Source organism: Natator depressus, chromosome 1 (assembly GCF_965152275.1).
Source record: "Natator depressus isolate rNatDep1 chromosome 1, rNatDep2.hap1, whole genome shotgun sequence".
Classification (NCBI taxonomy): domain Eukaryota; kingdom Metazoa; phylum Chordata; order Testudines; family Cheloniidae; genus Natator; species Natator depressus.
Window position 1 is genome coordinate 155,259,506 of NC_134234.1, and position 24,358 is coordinate 155,283,863.

Sequence of the window (24,358 nt, forward strand, 5' to 3'; positions counted from 1 at the left end):
TGTCCTAATCACTTCAGTAGCAGTATAAAAATTGTTCTTAGATATGGTCTGAGCCACATATTTCTGCTTTAGACAAAAGAAGCATCCCATAATCCTCGCCACTGATTTCCATACACACCGATAGTTACTGTACAACTTTACGCAGGACTAGAAGCACACTATACACGCTGTTTGGGGAATACCGATTTCCTACTTTTGATGTCCTTAAAGGATTTCTTGCAGTTTGTTTTTATTCCTTTTCGCTATTCCCTCTTCAAAACCCAGCACAGCCCAGCCCTGCTGTCAGCCCACTCTTGTTGGCTTATGGGGTACTCAATAGGCAGACTCTGGGCCAAATCCAGACCCCCAGACACTTTTGAAGGAACCCTGAAATCTTTTTATTTAATGATCATCCTTTTTTCAAATTATTTTATTCTGGAGTCTGGATGTTGACCAAGAAATTTGGAACTTGACTACCCTTCCAGCCAAGGGCACAAGCCAGTGTTCCCAACCCTTGTGATTGTAGCAGGAATCTGGCCGTGCAGAGCTGCTGCCCTGAAAGCCCCAGCGCCGGGAGTCCCGTGATTAGGTGGGAGCCTCAGATGACAGCCCGCGGGTCGGAGGAAAGAGCTCTGCACGAGCAGCTCCTACCCCAGCTGGGGTTTGACCCCGCTGATTTGAGCCAGTCCCGTGACGTATGGGGTGGGGGTCTGGCCCCTGCTCCCGACCCTGAGCTTCACCCGCGGGCTCCCTGCTGAAGCTCGGGAACCTTGGGGGGCGCGGCCAGGCTGCGCGCGCGGGGCTGAGGGAGCTCGCACTGACTGAGTCTAGGAAGAACGCGGGCCCCAGGCCCCCGACGCGAGAGAGAAGCAGGCGAGGAGCTGGGGGGCGCATGCGCGGATGGCAGCAGCCCCTCCCCCATGCGCTGGTCACTGGCTGGAAGGCGGTGGGCGGGGCGGAGCGTTTCCGGCGCGAAGCTGTGACGCGCTCAATCGGCGCCGGGGGCTCTCCGGCGGTCGATCGGTGGTGGGAGATGGCGGAGTATCTGGCCTCCATCTTCGGCACAGAGAAGGACAAGTGAGTGCCCTGTGCCTGTAGCTGCGCCACCGGCGGAGGCTCAGCGCTCCGGGTACCCTGCAGGGGAGAGATGGCGGGGGGCGGGCTCGTGCGGCCCGTTCATATAATGGGCTTCAACGCGGAGTCTCCCCCCCACCGGGTTCGCGCGCCATGGAGCGCGCGTGCGCGCGCCCTGCTTGCGCCACCGCCGCAGTTTATTGCTTCCCGGCCTGGAGCAGGCGGAGCGGCCTTGGCGATCGGAACGTGGCGGCGCGCGCGCTCTTCTGTGGGTGTGAGAGGAAACTGGGCGGCGCGCGCTGCCTTCCAGAGACCAGGCCCGCGCGCAGTGGGTAACCGCCGTGTGGGGGAGGGGAGCTGAGCGGGCTGCGCGCGGCAGAGAGTCTTTCCACGCGCTTATTCGCCGATCCCCATGGGGAGCCGGCCCGGACACCTCCTCATTCTGAGGCGGGGACTCGGGTGGGGAGGGAGCGAGCACTCTGTGCGCGCGGAGCATCACCCCACGTGCTCTCCCGCGCTCTGCCTGGCTGTCGGAGTCTGCCGCCCTGCTGCGGGCACGCGCTCCGGGGCGCGCCTCCCTCCGGGCGGGCCCTCGCGTCCCGGTTTGGAGCCGTGAACAATTGGGGATGGGGCCCAGCGCCGCGCCGAGGGCTCCTTTCAAAGCGTGCTCAGGCTAGTAGCTCCCTTCCCCCCGCCGTCCTCTATAGAGCCGCCTCCTCTCTGCTGCCGCCTCGACACCCTGTGGCCGCGTAAATCCAGGTCCTGCTGCTCTGGATTACAATAGCGAAAACGACCCTCCCGGCTCTGCTGTCGCTTTGCTGCTCGTGAAGCTCTGATCAGCAAAAGCCCTGGAGCCGTTGCTGTGCTCATTCAGGAGCACTAATGCATCCTCTTTACCCTTGATTGATGTCTGGAAGATTCATTTTTGCAAACTCCAAGGGCAGCAGTCTTGTTTCGTTTGCTTGTTTTGTTTTGCTCTTAAAAAGATAAGCTTAGGTTCTCTAGAAATGGGTGATGCCGTTGATTCTGACATTGCCCCAGTGGATTTTTGATGGCTCATGGTCATCCTTCTGTCAGAAAATGAGGGTAGGTGGCTTTTGAATTTTGCTAATGTTGCTGCCTACTTGATGGAATGGATGATTGATAAATCGTGCAAACATTTTTGATCCCTTTAGGGACTAAGCATGATTTTCCTCCTACCCACCCCACCTCATCAGTCCCATTCATTCTAAGTGAGGAGAATTGAAAATGAAACTTTGAAATTGTCATTGAGTTGAAATTGTTGGGGGTATTATGAATTAGTAGAGGTTTTGTAGTTATGTTTTTAGCTTTAGATTTGGAGTGAACTCTACTCCTTTTTTTTTTTTCCCCCCTCCCCTTCTCCTGGGTCATGCCCCACCTTGCTCCTGGAAATGGCTGGCTGACACATCTCTTTTGCTGTGGAGGAAGGGGCCGGTGTAGCCAGCCACCCCCAGGAGTGGGGTGGGGCCAGGGCGGGCAGGCAGGCAGCCTTCCTGACCCCCACTACGCTGCTGACCGGGAGCCTACACCTCACATCCTCTCTTGCACCCTAACCCCCAGCCCGGAGCCCCCTCCTGCACCCAAACTCCCTCGCAGAGCTTGCACCCCTCACTCCTGCACCCCACCCCCCTGCCTCAGGCTCAGCCAATGCACACCCCACAGTTGAGAATGTTACACTGATTTGTGACAATCCCTGAAGGATTTTGGATCCATAAACCACAAATGACACTAATCAAAAGTAAAACTCGTGAAATTAGGTGCAATGTGACCACGTGATCCCTGCACCCAAACTCCCTCCCAGAGCTTGTACTCCTGCCCCAGGCTCATCCTGGAGCTCCCTCCCACACTCGGAACCCCTTGGCCCCAGCCCAGAGCCTGCATCCCCTCCCCCACCCCATCCCACTGCCCCTGCTGGGTGAAAGTGAGTGAGGGTGGGGGAGAGCGAGTGACGGGGCGGAGAATGGAGTGAGTGGGGTCTCAGGGAAGGGGCGGGGGAGAGCCTGGATTGATCTTAACTTCAAAAAGTGATCTTGTGTATAAAAAGGTTGGAGACCACTGCTGTAATATATCCATCTCTGAGGGTTGTCTACACTTAAAATGCTACAGCATCACAACTGCACTGATGCAGTTGTACCACTATCGCATTTCAGTGAAGATGCTACCTACGCCGATGGGAGGGGTCTTTTCCTGTTGCTGTAGGTAATCCACCACAAGAGGCGGTAACTGTGTCAACAGGAGATGCCCACCCCTCAACATAGTGCATAGGAAGTTATGTTGGTATAACTGTGTCACTCGCCCGAGTCACGTAGTTATACCGACATAAGTTGCTAGTGTAGACTGGTGGTTCTCAGCCAGGGGCACACATACCCTGGGGGTATGCAGCGGTCTTCTGTGGGGTACATCAGCTCATCTACATATTTGCCAAGTTTTACAACAGGCTATATAAAAAGCACTGGCAAAGTCAGTACAAACTAAAATTTAATACAGACAAAATGAGAAAGTAAGCAATTTGTCAGTAATAGTGTGCTGTGACACTTTTGTATTTTTATGTCTAAATTTGTTAACAAGTAGTTTTTAAGTGAGGTGAAACTTCGGGGTACACAAGGAAAATCGGAGTCCTGAAAGGGATACAGTAGTCTGGAAAGGTTGAGAGCCACTGTAGACCAAACCTGAGAGGCAGCGGCTGGGTCAGTGGGAGAATTCTTCCATCAACCTACCTGTGATTACAGTGGGGGTTAGGTCAACCTAGCTACATTGCTCAGGGCTGTGAAAAGTTTCATGCTAAGTCAACCTAAATTCTAGGTGTAGACCAAGTATGAATTAGAATATAATCTTTAATGGGTGTTGAATGTTTCATGCTGTGGTCTGGTGATAGAAGTTGCCCAAATAAACACTTGAGCACCCTTCAGCTTTCTTCCATGCCTGTAATTGTGACTGCAAAATGGAATTTATTAAAATCATTTTGTCAATATGCAACATGTGTTATGCACAACCCATTAGAATTAAGTGCTTTTCACTCTGTTCCTCTGTGCTATGCAGCTGGAGCAACAACGTGAAATTTACCAATTATTTAAGTTCTGCTTTTTAGCCACTGTAGTGAACATACCAGAGTTAAGGGAGAGGAGGGGAGGGGAAATCGTGGGGACATAGCCAGTATACAAGTTGCAGAGCGGTAGCTGTGTTAGTCTGTATCAGCAAAAAGAAGGAGTACTTGTGGCACTTAGAAACTAACAAATTTATTTGGGCATAAGCTTTCGTTGGCTAAAACCCACTTCATAGGATGCATGCAGTGGAAAATATAGTAGGAAGATACATATACACAGAAAACATGAAAAAATGGGTGTTGCCATACCAACTGTAATGAAACTAATCAGTTAAGGTGGGCTATTATCAGTTGAAACAAGTTGGTTGCTTTTACAGCTGGACAAAAGAAAATGTGAAGGAATTGTTGTAAATTGTGAGTTTACGGATAAAGAAAAGTAAATTCAGACAAAAGCAAGGTTATATACTTTGTGTATGTATATAGCCCATATTGGCAGTTTTCACTCTTCCTGCACTATCTAGTGCCTGTGTTTACTTTTCATAACACGTAAATAAGTCCTTTAAATAGAAGAATGAAGTCCTGTTCTCATTGGTTCATGGGCAGTTTATGCTACTGCAGTACAAATTACCTCTTGATTAGAAAGAGAAATAGTCAAGGCTAGGTCTAGCAGTTGTTTGTATTTGTGAAATTAGAAATACTATGAGTTCAGTTTATATGTTTCATTGGGAGCCAGTGGGGCACTGAACTGTGTGTTGGGGGGTGCAGGGAGAGGGGGGAGCTAAGCTAGTGGAGTCTGTCTTCCTGTGCTGGGAATCATACCTCCCAGCTGCAGTGTAGACATCCCTTAAGTGTCAACTATTTGACTGTTGGCTGTTTTAGCTAGTGGGATGGGAAGTAGTATGGAGTGAAGCTGACTGAGAGGGAGGAAGGAATTGGGGTTTGCCTGGATGAAGAGAGAGACAGAAAGGAAAGAAGGGCAGAAATGAAAGGATGAGGAAGGAGGAGAAACAAATAGCAAGAATAGTGGTTACAAGTGAGAATATTTTCCCAATCAGGTACTGAATAAGTACACTTAAGTACTTTAGATTGCAGCTGCTCTGCGCACTTTTGATTGTCCTGGAGTTCAGCAGATCTCTCAGGTCATGCATGAGGGGGAATCAGTATAAGCTAACTAGTCCCATTACTGTCTTGGACTTTATTGATTTGATTGACCTATGTAATTGTGCATTAAAGTTAAGTTGATAGTGTGCATTTTATGTTAAATGCTAATTGTGTATTAATATCCTCTTGCCTTGTATTTCCATAGACTAATTATCTCTTGTTTTTTACTTGCAGAGTGAACTGTTCATTTTATTTCAAAATTGGAGCTTGCCGTCATGGGGACAGATGTTCTCGATTGCACAATAAACCAACATTTAGCCAGGTTTGTTCCCTCTTGTAGAATTTATGTACATATCTCTTTAAGTGTAGGTTCTAAGCACTTCAAATGAATAATTACCATATCCAAAATTAACTGAGGCCAAAAAACGTTTTTATGTATTTTTTTTTTCTGGGGAGGGAGTGTTTTTTTCCTCCCCAGCATTTATAATGATCTCCTATCACCCTAAAGGTTGTAGGGAGCAATGCTATTGTAAGCTTGTCTATAGTAGAGACCAGACAGTTCTAACTGTGCCTTCTCAGAGATGTTTAGGCACTTAAACCATCCCAGATTGATTACACCACAAACAATGGCAGCATGTTCTACCCATCCCAAATGGCAGAACTTCCAAGATTATTTTTTTATAAGCAAATTTGCTTCCTTATCTGACATGGTCAGAAGAGATTCCCCTGCCCTCCTGTGATCTTTGGCCCAGACTAAAAGCGTTAGCGATCACTTGCTTAGCCCATTGGGTGTGGAAGGATTGCTTCTCTACCTGTCTAGCTGCTTAAGGATATACAACGATTGGCTCTACATATTATCCAGTCTGTGGCTGGTTAAATGTTACCTGTGAAATGAGGAGTGGATATAGGTTATAAAGAGAGGGGCATTGGTTGACATGTATTTTTGATTTATTAGCACTGCAGTTCTCTAAAAGAACATCTTCCACACTCCTGGAAAATTTCCACATTTAAACTCCAGTTTACGTTTACTTGGTTTTCTATCATTGCTGATTGTCAAGATATGCAGGTAAAGAGATGATTTCTCATTTATTAAATTTTTAGCGGTTAGGAAAGCTCCTGCATTTCCAGCTATTTAGCCACAGAAATACAGTATATGCAACAGTGGAAGTGCCTTGCTAATATGCCTCAACTGTGACCTGGGGAGACCACTTCTAATATCTCATCTACAATAGAGTTCTCCCATTTTAAGAATCTGCTTTAAAATTCCTCTTGCAAACATAGCTATGCTACTGAGTGGTCAGAAACCATGTATTTTTAAAAGCCGTTTTAATATTACAGTACGGATTCCATAGAAATGTAGGGCTGGAAGGAACCTGAGGAAGTCAAGTCCCGCTCCCTGTGCTGAGGGAGGACCACATAAAGTTTAGACCATCCCTGACAGGTGTTTGTCAAATCTGTTCTTAAAAACATCCAATGAGTGGGATTCCACAACCTCTTGGAAGCCTATTCCAGAGTTTAACTACCCCTTATAATTAGAAAGTATTTCCTAATACCGAACCTAAATCTCCCTTGTTACAGATTAAGCCCATTACTTGTCCTACCAGAGACATAGAGAAAAGTTGATCATATTCCACTTTGTAACAGCTCTTCACATATTTGAAGACTGATTTCAGGTCCCCCCTCAGTCTTCTTTTCTCAAAAGTAAACATGCACAGTGTTTCTTGACCATTTTCCTCAGATGTCAACATTCTAAACTTTTTATCACTTCAGTTGTTCACCTATGGACTCTCTCCAGTTTGTACACATTTCCTATATTGTGGCGCCCAGAGCTGGACATGGTACTCCAGCTGAGGCTTCAACAGTGCCAAGTATAGTGGGACAGTTGCGTCCTATGTCTTACCTATTTGACACTCCTGTTCATGCACCCCAGGATATTAGCCTTTTTTACAACCATTTTTCGCAACTGTTGAATCATATTCAATTTGTGATCTACTATAACCATCCTTCTCAATAGCACTACCATCTACACAATTATTCCCCATTTTGTAGTTGTGCATTTGATTTTTCCTTCCCAAGTGAAGTACTTTGCACTTGTCTTTGTTAAATTTCCTCTTGTTGAATTCAGACCAGTTCTCCAGTTTATCCAGGTTTTTTGCATTCTAATCCTGTCCTCCAAAGTGCTTGCAACTCCCCCAGCCTTGATATTATCTGTAAACGTTAAAGTATATTCTCCACTCCATTATCCAAGTCATTTAATGAATATGTTAAATAGTACTAGATCCAGGACTAACTCCTGAGGTACCCCACTGGATATGCCCTCCTAGTTTGACAGAAAACCACTTATAACTACTCTTTGAGTATGGTCTTTCGATCAGGTGTGCACTCACCTCATAGTAATTTCATCCAGGCCACATTTCCCTAGTTTTCTTATGACAGTGTCATGTGGGACTGTGTCAAAAATGTTAGTAAAATCAAGATACATCATAGCAACTACTTCCCTCCATCTACAAGTCCAGTAACCCTGTCAAAGAAGAAAATTAGGTTGATTTGGCATGATTTGTTCTTGACAAATCCATGCTGGCTATTCCTTATAACCCTATTATCCTCTAGGTGATTACAAATTGATTGTTTAGTATATGTGGGTTAGTGCAGGCCTAGTTGTAGGGAGACTTGGGTTCGATTCCTAACTCTTTCACTGATTTCCTGTAACAACACGTCTAATGGATACTTGCCATCCATGCTGTCTGGCTTAAACATGTTTTCAGAAATCACTTTTTAAACCTGAGTTTAAAAGTAATTGTTTCCTAACCTGGACCACCAATTTTCTCTCTTGCAATTTAATCCTTGTTTAGCTGATGTCAGTTGAAGTGAACTGCTGGGCTTGACAGGGTCATGTTGTGAATTCAGTCTACTGTGTGTGTGGCATTGGACTTGACACACAAGCTGGATTGTGATGTTGCTAGTGAATCTGACGTGTAATAGGTTGATTATGGAAGTCTTTATGCAAATATTGGTAATCAGCTGTGATAGAAAATCGAGGAACAGATCTTATTAATAGAGAGCTATTGCCATGGTTATATTTTATTGTGTTGTCACCACTGGTGCAGGTATTGGTTTGGTTGATGTGTTAGTAAAATCAGTATATGATTTAAATGTAATTTAACAGGTTCTAATCTCTTGGTGGCATCAAAAAACAAAAGTATTGCACCAGTTAAATTCAATTGGGGATGAAAGTTCATGCAAACTAACATTAAACTTGTATATTAAGTAATTAAATCTAAATCTCTTTGAGCTGATTAGTGTTATGGACATTGGAATTTTATGTAATATTAGTTTACTAACTTAAACATGGTTTGTTTTTTCAGACAACTTGATTTTAAGAAGAACGGTACAAATGTAAGGTTTCAAGCCTGCCTGGTCTAATTCTTCAAGTAAAAAGCAGAAGGGCTAAAAGGATATTGATCTTTATTGAAGGATCGGAAAACGTGAACATTTAAAACTATTATATTATTTAAACAGAAATTCCACCAAGAAACTGCTTGATGAGACAATAGTGGGTATCTAGTTGATATTTGAAAAACTTGGTATCTGAGGCAACAGTTTAAAGACTTTACAACATCGCATGCTATGTTCTGTGCACTGACACAAATGCTGCTTTTCTAGGCTCACAGTAATGAATTTGGTTTAAACTAAGATAAATTTGGGTATCTGCATAACTCTGAGCAGCTTGAAGAGCAAGGTGACGTACTTCTGACACAAGATGTCATACACTTATCCCAAATAAACAGTTTCAGTAAATATACTTGGAACAGTTCACTAGGGAAACCAAACACCCGCTCTTTCTTGGTGGTTAATTTAAAACTGTTTTCATAATATGATGGTTTGGATGCAGTTACAGAAGATACTCTGCAAATACAAAAGGAAAAATCTTATGAATAGTTGTCTCTTTGCAATTGTCTGTTATATGCACAGCAGCCAGTAGAATTCCCCTTTTTATTTTTTTTCCCCGCAGACCATCTTGATTCAAAACATCTATCGTAATCCCCAAAACAGTGCACAGACGGCTGACGGCTCACACTGTAAGTCCCACAGTTGGAGAAATTTTTTTAAAGAATGGTGTTAAAGAGCCCACTCCTAATTATGAGAAAATAATGTTGGCTTCTGAGCTGCTGACATAAAGCTGTTGCAAACAGGACAAGTGATGGAACTCTTCTTGCGCATATATCAAGAACTTGGTAAATGTACATGTTTATAAAGTGCAGAAAGTGACTTCTATAAAGATAAACTAATTGGACTTCCTTGATTCAAAATCATTTGCACAGTGCATGAGCATTACATCCTGTAACTGTTAAACCCTGTCACTTATTGTTGCATTCATTTTTTTTAAATGATTACATTGCAAGCATTTATCAAATTCTTGATATAATATGAAAACTTAGGTATATTTATGATGTACGGTAAGTTGCCCAAAATTGTGCATTTTATTTCACCTTTCCTTTCTTTAGGAAATGGAGATTTCATGTTATACCATGATTACTGTATTATACATTAGAGCCTATGCTGTTTTTAGAATGTTTTGCTGGGTGGTTTTATTCACTAATTGTTCAGTAAGGCCAAAATCAAACATTTGAGTGTGCTGATACCTTACATAATACAGCTATTACTATGACACTTGGACACCATTCATTGTATTGGAAACTTTTTTTGACTGACCCCATGTAAACACTTCTATTGTAATGGAGGTGAGCAAACTTTAACTGTTAAAGTAAAAATACAGTAATCGAGTATCATGAGATCTCTATTGCTTTACAGTGTTAGGTTGGTTCAGAAAGGTCACCAGTTAAGTGAAAATCTCCCCTCTTGGGAGAAAATAACTACCTCTCTTTCAGCACTGAGACTCGGCTAAAGCGATCACCAAAAGGAAACCAGTTTCGTGTTAAATTTCTTTTCCATAATATAAAGTTGTTGCGTTTTGTATTTCAGACCATTGCCCTCTTGAACATTTACCGTAACCCTCAAAACTCTTCCCAGTCTGCTGACGGTTTGCGCTGTAAGTTCATACAAGTTCCTTCACTGGTTCCCTGGGCTTGATTGTCAGAGCTCAGTGTCGACTTAAGCTGGTCTACCATTTTAGCTTAACGGATCAAACTGACCACACTTCATAAAATGTGTCAACAATTTTTTTGTCCTTCTCACCCCCACTCCTCCACAAGAATTTGTTTCTTAGGAGAAATTGGATATTTGTCCATTAAATCAAAAAGTGGTTGAAATGATAACCACTGTAAAGCAGTCTTGATCCACTGCTGTCTCCTTTTGCCCTTTTTCCCCTCTGCCACTTGCCTGCACCCTAGAAATATATTTTTGCTATTATGTTTTAAAGGTATGCATTAGACTTCACTGCTCAAAAAGCAGGACAGTCACACATTTACTTAATCCATAACGTGTTTCCCATCATTATGTTAGCGTTGAGAGCACTCAAATTTGGAACTTTCAGACTGCTTGCAGAAATATTTGTCCTAGGCTAATGATGTAGCTCCCATTTAGTGACTACTTTGGAAGATAAATTGGACTGACAAATGCTGCTCTTGTGCAGCTGTCCTTTTGGATAAGTGCATGTTTAAAATTCTCCCTTACTTTGAAAATTCAAATTCCAGAACTAAGTTATATGTTTGCATAGTAGAAAATAATTTTAAAAGTACACTTGGGGAAAGGAAGCAGTTTGGATATTGTTATGAACTAATTTCTTAACTCTTCTGTAGTTAGGAAATGGGCAAAAAGTCTCGTATTGTGCATCATGACAGAAGTTAAATGACTGAGATTGTCAGTTTGTGACTACTGATCTGTCATTACGATTGAACCAATGACACTAGTAGAAAAAGACGTTAAGGGCTTTAGAACTAAAAAGATGGGTGTTATTTTTCTAATATTTTATAACAAATTGAGCATGTGGTGGTAAAGTTTTGTTCATTTTATTACTTTTTTAACCACTGGATCATAGCTGGTAACTAATTCGAACTAGTCTCAGTTCCCTGCCCCAATTTAGCACTGCACAGGTGCTCAGGGAACCTGCCCGGGGGAGGGGCGCCCCAACCTTGCCCGGCCCCCAGCCTGCCGCGGGTGGGGCGGCGCCCTGGCCCCAACTATGCCATAGCCTGGACCTGCTGTGGCCGGGGCGCCCCAACCCCGGCCTGAATCCAGGTGGCGCAGCGTGACCCAGGTGCAGCAGGGGCAGCACTGCACAAACCAGGGTGGCGCACCCGGACCCAGCTGCGGACAGGACGGCACGGCCTGGACCTGTTGCAGGGCTCCACTCCCTGAATCTAGGCCCGGGCCTGTCACGGCCGGGACGCCCTTCCCTGAACCTAGCCCTGGCCGGACCTGCAGAGGCCAGGGGTGGGGCACCTATCCTGGAGCCCCAGCCCTGAAGCTGCTGTAGCAGGGAGAGATACCTCTCCCCTCCCAGTCCAGGTGCTGCTGTGGGGAGTCCTCTTTCCCCAGCGTAGCCCCAGAGCACCCTCCTGCACCCCATACCCCCAGCCGGAGCCCTCACACCCCTGCACTCCAACCCTCTGCCCCAGCCCTGAGCCCCCTCCCACACCCCAAACCCCTCGGTCCCACCCCACCACATGATTGTTATGTGCACCGATATGAAGTTGGTGTCTCACATCACCTCCATATTTGTGCACATAACAAAATTCATTCTACGCATGGGTGGGAACAATTAGAGGGAACACTGGTTACCAGCATTTAATTAGATATCATTCTATTTTATGAAATCAAATACTAATTTCAGAGTGAAATGTGATTCATAAGATAAACAACTTATAGGATAGTATAAACAACATATCTTATAACAAAACTAATGCCCCTGATTAGATGACTGACACTTAATGTCAGTTGTCAAACTGGAGCTTTTCTTTAGAAGTAGAATGTTGCTTATGAAGTCTGTCTAGGTTTATAAAGTTCTGTTGGCCTGTAGGCTTTTTGTTGTAGATGTTTACAGTCTTATTACTATCTGTGTATTGCTAAAAATATGCAGTTGGATGTTGGGTACTTCCTACACATCAGCTAAGTTCTCAGTGAGCTGGTAACTAATTTGAACAGAATTATAGTTGCTTGGTTTGCTGTGCAGCTGTTTAGATTTTATTTGCCCAGACCCTCCTGGAGTTTGCAAGAGTCTTTAGGTAAACAGATTCTCCAAACTAGAGTTTGATATTAATATTTAAACTTTAGTTTGTCTTGATAGATGAGTAACTGTATAACAGAGCCTAACTATACCTGGTATGGTAGAGTTATAGCTCTATTTTATCAGTGGGTGTGCTGAAACCCTCCCCATATCTTTTCAGCTTTGTCCCTATTTAAATACTGCATATATTCTTAATGGATAGCTATTTAATGTTGTTGCTTTACTGTTTTCCTCTCCATTGTTGTCATAGAGGATTAACATTAATTTTGACTAGTAATAGTCTTGATTTTATCTAGTAGTTGGGCTTCTCAAGGTTCAGACACTGGTAGACCTGGAACTTGAATATTTGTGAGATCTGTGTATGATGCCTATCCTTTCCATCTTAGAGGGACACTCTCAAGTACTTCCAATTCATTTACTTTTCTTTTTATAATCTTAGTTTGGCAATGGAATGTCCATATCAGTTTTCAGCACTTTCCCATTTCGTAAACTTTGATCGTGCTCCTTTCTTCCAAACTGATGTTTTTTTAAAAATCACTCAGATGTTAGTGTGCTATCATCCTTATGTTGGCACAGCCCTGGGAATATGGTTAGCTATTAAACTGTCTCTATGTAGTGAATGTTGACTAAATGTTTTGGAGTTCTTTAAAATTGCTGCATAGGCAAGGGTCTCCTGAAAAGCAAACATGTTGAATCTGGAAGGTCAAATATCTTGAGCCTAAAATACTTGACCAGTGTCCCTTTAACCTTATAGAGGAAAATCGTCCATAGTTCCACGAAGATTAGGTAGTTTTATTGGTTAATATTAAGCATCTTTCAGTAAAGATGAAAAGCTGTTCTAAATGGCATCATTTGCACTGTGATCCAGAAATGGCTGGGTTCAGAACACCTGTTTTTGCACAGTGACTGAGGCAAATAAACATAGCTTTATTGGACCCTCATCCTGTCGTATTGCAGGTTTTGCTCAGAAAAGCAATGGTGTTGCATTTTAAAGGTTAAAATATTGTTTTTGCATGAAATGCCACATCTATTTTAAAACTACTCTACTTGATTGTAATAAAGCCATTTAACTGAAGACTTAATCAATCTGGCTTTAATGTATATAACTTATTAAATAAAATGTATGGTAAAATGGTGTAGAATTGGAAATATCTATTGTAATTTATTTTGCTATACTTAATACTTTGAAAAATGAGCAAAATTTTAATTTACGTTAGTTTTTTAGCAGCAGGCAAGCAGCACTCACCTGCAAAGGCCAGCTAGGAGCACAAAAATGATCTAATGTGAATATATGGCCAGCCTCTCGCATTAAAAAACAAAAACAAGACCATTCTGCAGTATTACAGAAAGATAAATTGGCATTAAAAATAAAATGGAAAAATGCTTTCTACAACAAAGCCACATAGTTTCACTCTTTACTGAGGGAACAAGAAAAGTGTATCTTGTATTCTGAACAAATTCAGTGGATCATGATGAGCTGCAGTTTTAATCACATCAGTGATTTCTCAAACTAGTGTATTTATACTGGAGGAGTGAACATCTTTAAACAAAGCTCCGCCTTTAGGAAGAGAAATATTAATAATAACCATGCTTTAAAATAGTTAACGTGACAAAGCACTTGCCTTCTGTGTAGGTAAACCATTGGTAGATAGAGGGTGGGGTTCTACATTTAATCAGTCACATTTCAAAGTAAATCCTTTCCCCTTAAATTTGGCGTGTACTATTTGGATGCTGATTAAAACTTGTCTTGATTTGACCATATTAGTATCACATACTGAGATATGCCTTTCTTTTGGGACTCAAAGCTGCTCACAGTTATTTTTAATACTCCTTAATGATTAACTACATGGCATCTCTTATACTTCGGTAGATGACTTCTTCTGTTCTCTAAAATATATTTTGTAGTATGTTCAGAGTCTTGTCATTCAAATATTGATTCTAATCAGTATGACTCTTGGAATTTGCAGGTGCTGTGAGCGATGTTGAAATGCAGGAACATTATGATGAATTCTTTGAGGTATGTTGAAATTCACTGTTTAAAATGCATTATATTCTTCAAACATTCTTAATTTTTCAAAGGCAAACATATAAAGTTTAGTTGGTGGAAGTGAAAAATTAGAAAAATAAACTTTCCAGCTAATCCTTGATGGGACCAAAAAAGGAAGACTATCATTCTCTAGATTTACCACTTCTAATTCTGATAAGCAGTGCCTTAAATGCACATTACAAGAAACACTCCCTGCCCCAGAGAGTGTACTGTTTAAATGATAATAAGATTGGATGCTGGGAGTGATCAGGGAAGGATGGTGGAGGGGGGAAAAAACACAAATTAGACATTTGGTTGCTTGACTGATATGTGTATCCTGTTAGTGTCTAGATGTTTTTCGTATAACTTCAGTTTTACATATAGTCCCTGCTGTAGTCTGTTTAAATTGCCTATAACTCTATTGTTTATATTAGACCTTGGATTAAGTTTCAAAACAAAATACTATATGGTCTATTTTTGGTGTGTCTCCCATTCTGCTTTTTCCTCATACAGCTGAGTTAAAAAATATACTTCAGTGTTAGCAAACAATTAATAAATTTGGAAATGTAGTAGACTGAAGGATTGGCTTTTCTTTCCAAAAGGCTTTAGTGTCTTGTATATCTCATTTTCCAAATAAAGACAAGTTACCTTTTTGTTGTGTCGTTAATTACCTTATCCTTGTAGTACTCACAGTGTATTAGATATTGTCCATGCACACAGGCTGATGCAGTGCCTGCCCAGAAATTTACAGTCTTAGAACAAAAATGTATGAAGGGTGTTGGGAGAGAGAATAGTCTTCCTGCTTAGTAATGATTGATTGTCTTGTAGGTATGTTTAATCCATCTAATTTGCACAATGTTTTTAATAAATTTCTCTCTATTTAGGAGGTCTTCACGGAAATGGAAGAAAAATATGGTGAAGTTGAGGAGATGAACGTTTGTGATAACCTTGGAGATCATCTAGTTGGAAATGTATATGTAAAGGTAAGATACAAAAGCACCTCTGCAATACATCATGAATACAAATTTTTCTTTAATATACACAATTAACATTTTCAAAACATGGTGACACCTTTATGAAAGTAAATACCTGTACGTTGGAGTGGTTCTGTATACGTGTGTGTGTGTGTGTGTGTGGATTAGAATCCAAACCAGGCAAAAATACATTCTCTTACAGTTGATTCTGTCTTGTTTTCATAAAGTTTAATCTCACCTTTTTAGTTCTGAAGATATTTCCCATAGATGAACTGTTGTCTGATTTACATTTGGGCATTGAAATTCAGAGCGGTGAACTATAAAGTTGTTAACTTACAAGTATGATTGTGACATGCTCAATTAAATGTTAATTACTTCATTGTTGGAGAAAGGCCTGGTTGTGTTCAGCAAATGCATTTGAGAGGAGTTTCTGTTTACACTGAATGTCTTGCAATTCCTCTGAAGCCTCTCAGAACAGAAGCACCAGATGGTTTTAAGGAGAAGACTAGAATAGTTGGGTTCAGTTTTGACTTCAATTGTGACCAGGATCAGCTCAGTCCACTCGAATAAAAAATAATGAACTGTCTTGCTCTGTGTTAATTTGTGTGTCAACTGGTTAAACTACAATACAAGTAGATTTTTTAAAAATAAAATTCCAATCAGTTTTTTTCAAATGTTTCAAGACTGTTACTTGTTCTCCCTAGTAAAATGTAATAAATGGCATATTTACACTGTTGCACATTACAGTATTAAACTTTAAAATTAGAAGTACAATATGCTTAAAAGGGTCAATCAGATGAAAATCATACTTTAAAATTCTTGCCCATCTTGCTAGCAGTTGAATTTATTAGAACTGTCATAACTTGCCTACTCTTTGCAACTTGCTCAACTTGAACATTGAGGCTAGGCTTTTTTTTATAATGTTGATGAGATCATTACTCAAACTGGAATAGGTGTAAAAACAGATTAAATGAAATGGCATTTGTACAAGCCTGACCCTGAAGGGGGACAGGGGGTAACTGGGTATTTACAATAATTGCTGTGATGCATACAGCCATTTTAAGTGTTCCTAGTTTTATCCTGACACCCTTCTTAACCCCAATCCTTGTCCCAGTTGCATGTCCCCTTTCATTGCCCACTCAGACTTCTGACTGTCCTCACAGAATTTTGATGGAATTCGAAAAGTATTGATCACATACTTACTTTCCAGTCAGTTTTGCTTTCTGGTTCTTATGTAATTAGTACTATGTATTGTTTTGGAGTGTAAACACTGAACGATGGGATATTGGTTTAAATCTCACAGAACCTTGTTATTGCACACTTACTTTTTTGAACTAAGTGTTTATGAAACCTTCTTAGAGAACATAAATTCATGGTCTAAAATGCTTGACAGCCTCTTTAAACTCTAATTGTCCAGTAAATAGTAAGTTAGATAATGATTTTGTATTCATCAGGCTGATATACTTGCAAGTTATGTTATCTAAGTCATATTCCTCACAAATGCCTGCAAGACCAATTAGTCTTTTAAACATGGAATGTTAATGTTCAGAAAAATTCTTTAGTCTGGAGAGAAACCACTAAGTCCTCTCCAGATTGCCTGTTCATGTTTAAAATGTTACTGCTTAAATAATAAACTGAATGGACCCACATATGTTTTATTAAGACACCACTTAAGAGTAGGGTCAAATAGAATATAAAATGGACTTCTAGTTTTATTACTGGCCTTGAGCACGTGTTAAATATCCAGCCAGGAATTAAATGGTAATGTTTGACCTATTTTATGTAACATTTTGAGAATGTTAATTTTACTTTCTTCTCAGTTTCGTCGTGAAGAAGATGCAGAAAAGGCTGTGATTGATCTGAACAATCGCTGGTTTAATGGTCAGCCGATTCATGCTGAGCTCTCACCTGTGACTGACTTCAGAGAAGCTTGTTGCCGTCAATATGAAATGGGGTAACGAAATGATATTTGCTACTGCTTATTTATTATAGTAGCTCAGAGAGACCTCCAAGTTAAGCTTTTCATGAGTAAGGTTTCTCAAGTGCATTTCCAAACGATGCATTCAGTAAAAATACAAGAAAATACACTTAAAGCTACCCTAACATAGAGATTCTAGAGCAAGCTCAGTTCACATACCTTAGCACCCATGTGCACTCAGTCACTTCATCTCTACAAAAAATTTCCCTTCACTTTCAGACATTCATGCACCAGGCACACAAGTAATTCCAGTAAATTATGCTCAAGTGTAACTCTGACTTCAGGGCAATTAAGATATTTTACTAAGAGTCATACTTCCCAATGTTTAATGTTACATTAAAAAAATCACAGATCAGTTAACGTAACCCCTCAGGTTTATATAGAAGAAAAGCTAAGAGTATAAATTTGAAATGCTTTCTTTGTGGTAATTTTCTTCTACTCCACAGAGAGTGTACGCGAGGAGGTTTCTGTAACTTTATGCATTTGAAGCCCATCTCCCGAGAATTGCGACGTGAATTATATGGACGTCGTCGTAAGAAGTAAGCATTCGTATTTTAATTTAAAGCAAACTGATGCAAATAATTTAGATATTTTTTTTTTCCCCCTAAGCTTTTTGAAGACACAAAGAATAGGATCTGACTTTGAGGAAAGTTGTTTAAATCATTTTTTCTTCTCCCAATCCAGTTCTGTTACGGAATCGCAATCTGACTCTCCTGTAAATCTTCAAGACTTAATCTGGCTTTATGGCAAATTTAAAAAATAATCAAAAATGGAGGGTGGCAGAGAGAGTCAGTAATGTGAAGTACAGAGTTTCCCCTCTAGGTTATCAGTTCATATCCATTCCATGTTGGGAAAGTGAAGTCTGATTGTTGCATATGTCAGATGAGTTGGTGATCTTGGTTCCATTCCTAGTGGACAGTTGCCAACATCACAAAATTCCATAACAGTTGGTGCTACTGTTCCCCGTTGGTAGGCATGCTGTGTATCGAGTGGGCCATAGTCAGAGTTCCACGCAGTGGCAAAAAGGTTTCTTTTAATCTTAATTCAGGTACGTTGGCGAATGTTGCAATGAAACCTTATTTGCTGTTAGGACTTCACTTTCCCGTATTATCAATGAAACACTTTCACAAACACAAAAATTCATATTTTTCTAAAAATGCTGTTAAATTGTCTTGCAATATTTCAGGAATTGGAGGCGTAAACTTAATTGTGAAAAGTTCATATTGCATTGTTTCCTGCTTTCCTGAGAAATTAAGTATTAATTAATTTTAAATGGAAAGTGTCAAGGATTCATTTGTTTGCCTTATTTATGCTAAGAAGGTTATAATATTGTAAAAAATGTGCTGCTGACTTAAGAGCCACGTGATTACTTTTCTGGTTCCCAACCTCTTTTCCCTTAGTCAGAAACACTTGAGCTCGGCCTCTCTTCCTGAAAAGCCTTCCTCGTCCTTTCTTGTGAGATTGTGAGAATGGATTTTCAAGAATGAATTATATATATTTAAAGGTGACCTGCAGTATTGTAACCAAAATGAGACTTGTGCCAAATGACCCAAATTACAAGGGGCAAAGTAGACAGCACAAATGATCTTGCTTTTTCATCTTTTGCCTTACACATACACACTTCTACCCATCTCCAAAAAAGCACCACACATTTTTGCTGTGACAAACCAGAATGCATCATTCTTTCGTGTCCTAGATCACCAAACTCCCCTGAAATACAAAGTTGGTGTATTCACAAGTTTTGGGGCAAACAGTTACTCAGTTCCACTTTGAGCTCCATAGCAATGCCTATAAATAAAAAATCCTGTAGTTCATATTTAGTAACATAACTTTAAAAAAATTTAAATGTATAATTTTCCGTTTGGTAATACAACAGACTTACTAAAGCCTTTCAAAATCCTTCTCAAAGATTTTTGATGACCTTCCTCCCTAAGAGGCTGGCTCTGGAGCTCTGAGTAGCTGTGACATAAGAGATGCATTTTTGGGCTCCTGCAGCTCACTGGCCTTACTATGTTGGTGATGGAGAAGGTGGAGAGAGACTGAAGAGGAGGAAAATGCTTTGGTCTCATGCTGCTTGGGAAATTCAGTACAGAAAATCCTGATTTGTTAGGTGTTTTTTTTTATATATAGCAGTCCCTATGGCCTGTACGCTTGCAGTGTACCATTAAATCTGTAAATGGCTACAAAAGACTTTACACAGTGCTGCAACTGGTTCTGCATAACAGTGCAATTAACTTAGAGGGGTACCAACAGGGAACTGACCCTTTTCTGGCCATTCAGACAAGTGACTGCAGTTAACAGTTTTCACTATACATACTGACCCTTCACTGCCTAAAACTGAAGAATTCTGTAATGATGGCCTTGTGGGCTTGAAAGTGCTGGGCTCTTAGGTGGTGGTAGTACCTAATCACAGCCTTATTTCAAACTCTACTTCTTTTTGCTGGTGTTTTCATTTGAACGATTGATCCTTGGTACTCTGTAGAATATTGATGCATTGTTTCACTATATTCAAGAACTACAATCTTAATGCTTTTTTGCAGGCATAGATCCAGGTCAAGGTCCCGTGAACGTCGTTCTAGATCCAGAGATCGTGGTCGTGGAGGCGGTGGCGGAGGAGGAGGCGGTGGCGGAGGAGGAGGAGGGCGGGAACGTGATAGGAGGCGGTCAAGAGATCGTGAAAGATCTGGTCGATTCTGAGCCATGCCATTTTTACTATATGTCCAGTAGAAAGTGTTGTAGTCGATTGACCAAACAAGTTCCTAATGAGATTTTTTTTTAAAAAAAGATGGGCTTCTGAATAAAAATTTGTAGTGATACAGTATTCTTTGTGTAACTTGTTTCTTGTGGGGGAAGTCTTTTTTTTTTTACTGTCATTCCTCTTTCTTGACAAATAGCTGGATTAACTATGCTTGCGGTAAAGGTGGCAAATGTATTGGAGGTGTGCAAGTTTTTACATTCAGGTATGAATTAACTGTTAAGGAAAATGTGCATGCCTGTGTATATAATATAAAATAGTATATTATATACATGGATAAAGTGCTATATTGCTTAAGAGACAGTTACAATTTAAGTTTCCCTTTCTGCTATGCTGTCTGCTTTTTTAGGTTAGTTTAGGCACATTTAAAGGAAGGCTGTGCAAAGTGCATTTATTTACTCAGTAGAAATGCTAAGTTACAAAAATATGTATGTTAATAGAAGTCTGCACTGTCTATCACTGTGACTGTGGCATTTACAATAAATCCAATTCATTGGTGTAAAATCTAAAGCCTATTCTCTAAGCCCTCTGGAGTAGTTGAGTTGCTACTCCTGGCTGTGCCAGAATTCATAGTTAAGCGGGTTTTTTTATTCTACACACACACACACACCCCACCCACCCACCTGCCTCAGGTGATTCCTTAGGAGGACAGTGTATCTAGTGCAGTATTTAAGGCTAAAGTTATGAATGCAGTATCTTATAACAGACCATCAAGTTATCATGCAAAAGCTCATGCTCCATACAGCAGGATGAGTTCTGTGTAAAAAATATCTAAGTATCAGATCCACCTTCATGGAAGGTTTCTTTTACTTGAAGTTCCATTGGCTGTCCTTTTAACTGAAAGCATATCAGTATTCAGGATAAGCAGCAAGTTGGGCGCTAGTGAAAAGTACACTGTACCTTCTCCATCTGTTGCTCACTTCTAAGAGAAGATCTGAACTGTAGTTAAAAGCATCTTTTCCTACATAAGGCACTTGCATAGCAAAGCTAATGGACAAGAGCATTTTATTATATTTTGAAGTTGATACTTGTAGGCTTACTCTGTCTACAGTCTTCATTGCAACTGTGAATCATAGCTGTACTTCATAAAGCAAAATACATTTTATGGGATTCAGTGCCTCTTCTAGCGCTAAAGCCTCTAACTTACAAGTTGCTGGAACATCTTAAGTGCTATACAACTTGTACAATAGCTGACTTTACAAGATGTATAATCAGACTTGGATCCCGGTCTGCTTATCAATCCATGAAATAGCATTGTAGAAATAGGTTGTAGAAAGTATCCACCAGTTACAACTTCCTGTACATCAAGAATTATTTAGCTTTCAGAAAGGGAGGAAATTTATTAATGCTACTAGTGTTTTCAAAAGCTTGTATTAATGAGAACTTGCCTAAAAGTGGTTGAAGAATAGCTCTATGTAAATGCAGTGGATATAGACATTTTGTGGCCAGGGTAATAATTAACTTTCAGTTTTTATTTTATCCCCAAATGATAAACATAAGAAAAGACCGCACTCACTGGCACTTAGAATTGGTAAATAGTGATTAATATTGAAGGAGGGAAGCAGAAAATCTTACACATCTTACCTCTTTAAGGTGAACTTTTGGGCCAAAATAAAAATTGAGTTATTCCCAGATTTGTGCAGAATGCCTTAACTAACCAGATTGGGGGGAAATCAGCACATACAGAAACTTGGTTTTAAAGGCTAAGGGCAAAGCAAAAGAAGCTTTTCTCTTACTGTACCATTGTGATGTGTAAAGATGGCTTTGATGTTCTATGTTTCAATATACTAGAAATTAGGTCCTGGCTTCCTGTCACCTCAAGGACTTCAACAGTGTTTCAATGACCTTGAGTGGCAGTATCACAATGAGCTGAAACCTGGGGGTGCCCCTGTCACCAATTGAGAGGTTGAAATTGTTAACTCTTAGCCCTCTAATTCATCTCAATGTACATGTTAAGATTTACCCATTTTCTCTTCAGTGACATTGTGTTACTTAATACCCTTTTCTAGTTAGATTGCAAGATCCAGCAAGATACGGATGATATTCATGTGCATTTAGGCAATGCCTACACATAAATCAGGGATTATTTTCTTGTGTTTCACGTGGCAAACAGCATGTGTAAGACCTTGTCTGCACCACAAAGTCATGTTGCTAACTAGCTCAACTGATATAAGCCAGTGTCTACACAGTAATTTGTACCAGTTTATTTAAATCATTTTAGCCTGGTACAGCTTTCGTTTGTAAACAAGACATAAACTTGTACACATCACAAATGAATTGCAAAGACCCCAATTTCTCATGCTTTGCTTTATTTTGCTTCAAAAGTTTTTTCTCTCTCATTGAAATCCTCTGAATGTATCATTTTGTGAATTAATAACGTAACTCAAACATGCATTCAGGGACACTGATAGCAAACCAGGGGATGTCATTGAATTTCACAAGGAAGAAAAGCATTTACAGTTTTACATTTCCACAACCTGACTAGTGAGAGCACAAGAGCACAAATCTAGCACAAACTCAGTTTTCATTGTAGCCTTGCCCTTCACCTGTAATACTGCATACTACAGTTGTGAAATTGTTCAGTATGAACTTCTAAAAGGACTTGGCACAAATGTTGTCACTTCCTCGAAGCCACTTAAAATAGCTAATTAGGCTTTTTAATGGAAATGGAGAAACTTCACTTTATTATCCTAATCCCCTTCTCCCCATATACAAAGTGTAGAACAGGTAATATTTTTTTAAAGGTACCTACTCATGACTATCCAAATGTTAAGATTTCTTCTGTTGAAAAACATCACTTTTAGCTCATGGAATTTCTTAATCTCAAGTAAATGACAGCATATGGTACCTTTGGATGTCTGGATATGCTTAATTTTAAATAAACTCATAATTCCAAGTGACTTCCTCTTACTTGTATTAGTCTCAAATCTGATTCTTCTGTAAAATGCTGCTTGTCCATAAATATGATGTATGTTAAGACTGTAAAACCAAATGGAGAACTTGTTCAAAATAAAGCTTTTTTGGTACATAATCTGCAAGTAATAGAAACATAACCCTTCTTTTAAACCAGACACTTTTCTTTGAAACTGTGCTAGCAAGGTTGTCAGGTGCTAAAAATTTTAAACACCCCACCTGTCAACTAAACTCTTATGGGTTTCAGAGTAGCAGCCGTGTTAGTCTGTATTCGCAAAAAGAAAAGGAGTACTTGTGGCACCTTAGAGACTAATAAATTTGTTAGTCTCTAAGGTGCCACAAGTACTCCTTTTCTTTAAACTCTTATGTTCATTTGTTAAGAGACAGATCTCTTTTTTTTTTTTTTTTAAATATTCTAGGGAATGGTATATGTTTCCTCAATCTAAAAACAATTATAAATCCATGTATAGCACTTGGGCACTGGTGTTACCAAGTGGAGACCACTGTCTTTCCTTATGCAAATCAATAAGGGTTGTACTTGAGTAAAGGCTGCAGGATCTGTTTTGTATATGATTGTAGAAATCAGTCTTGGCTAATACCACATCACTTTTATTTAAGAACATGATAGAAGGAGCTTGCACAACTTAGGAAATAAGTAATTAGTGTCTTAAAAGCCCAACACACCCCCTTTCTCCCTGTCATTGTACAACACAACTTGGTAAATTGGTTTTAGTCAAGGGTTAGAGATTGTAGCTGGTTCCTCTGCTGACATTGTCACTGTGTTTCAAGCTATCTGCACAGACAGGTTAAATCTGAATTTCCTGTGCTTTTATCCTACACATGTATAATCTCACTCTGCAGAGGAGAAACTACTTTAAAAGCCTTCAGTGCCTGAGAGCTGCATCTTTGAATTTTTTTAAGAAGTAATAATTCTGCTACTTGGGAGTTAAATGTTTATTGTACAGTATCACAACCCTGCCTCTGTTCTAGATAGTGATTTTTGAAAGTAGAATTCCTAAATTCTAATTAAATATACTCATTGTAACTGTAGAAATATTAAATGTCTTTCTCTTTTCTGACTAAATTGATATGTCACAAACTTAGAACTGTTTACTTTGTATATACATAAACATCTTTGACCTGGTTGGTGGACTAGTCAAGGCTTTTTTGTTTAGTGGGGTCTCTGTTTTTCCATAGTCACTGTTTATTTTAACAATTGCCTACAATAGTAAATCATGTATATGGAAATCAGCAAAGCCCATATCTCATGATTCCATGTGTATCACAGGTCCAGTCTTTGTCCTTGTT

General features: G+C 40.3%; 1 protein-coding gene across 4 annotated transcripts; it reads left to right on the forward strand.

Annotated features, from left to right (window-relative positions):
* Positions 1–909: 909 nt before the first annotated feature.
* U2AF1 (U2 small nuclear RNA auxiliary factor 1) lies at positions 910–23,236 on the forward strand. Of its 4 annotated transcripts, none has more exons than XM_074969409.1 (8): positions 910–1,056; positions 5,453–5,540; positions 10,202–10,268; positions 14,372–14,421; positions 15,315–15,413; positions 17,225–17,358; positions 17,829–17,921; positions 19,923–23,231. In XM_074969409.1, the coding sequence occupies exons 1-8, from the start codon at positions 1,013–1,015 to the stop codon at positions 20,077–20,079; spliced, it is 732 nt and encodes a 243-aa protein (XP_074825510.1). In that variant the 5' UTR covers positions 910–1,012; the 3' UTR covers positions 20,080–23,231. The 4 variants fall into 4 exon arrangements, with proteins under 4 accessions (XP_074825510.1, XP_074825505.1, XP_074825517.1 ...); XM_074969404.1 differs by lacking the exon at positions 10,202–10,268 and adding an exon at positions 9,231–9,297 and having other exon boundaries at positions 19,923–23,230; XM_074969416.1 differs by lacking the exon at positions 910–1,056 and adding an exon at positions 1,805–2,139 and having other exon boundaries at positions 19,923–23,236.
* Positions 23,237–24,358: the final 1,122 nt, after the last annotated feature.

Excerpts from the sequence above, each read along its gene's own strand:
- U2AF1 (XM_074969409.1), top strand. The coding sequence starts at position 1,013 with ATGGCGGAGTATCTGGCCTCCATCTTCGGCACAGAGAAGGACAA. Across the intron at positions 17,359-17,828 it reads TGCCGTCAATATGAAATGGG|AGAGTGTACGCGAGGAGGTT; the intron begins GTAACGAAATGA and ends TCTACTCCACAG. Across the intron at positions 17,922-19,922 it reads TATGGACGTCGTCGTAAGAA|GCATAGATCCAGGTCAAGGT; the intron begins GTAAGCATTCGT and ends GCTTTTTTGCAG.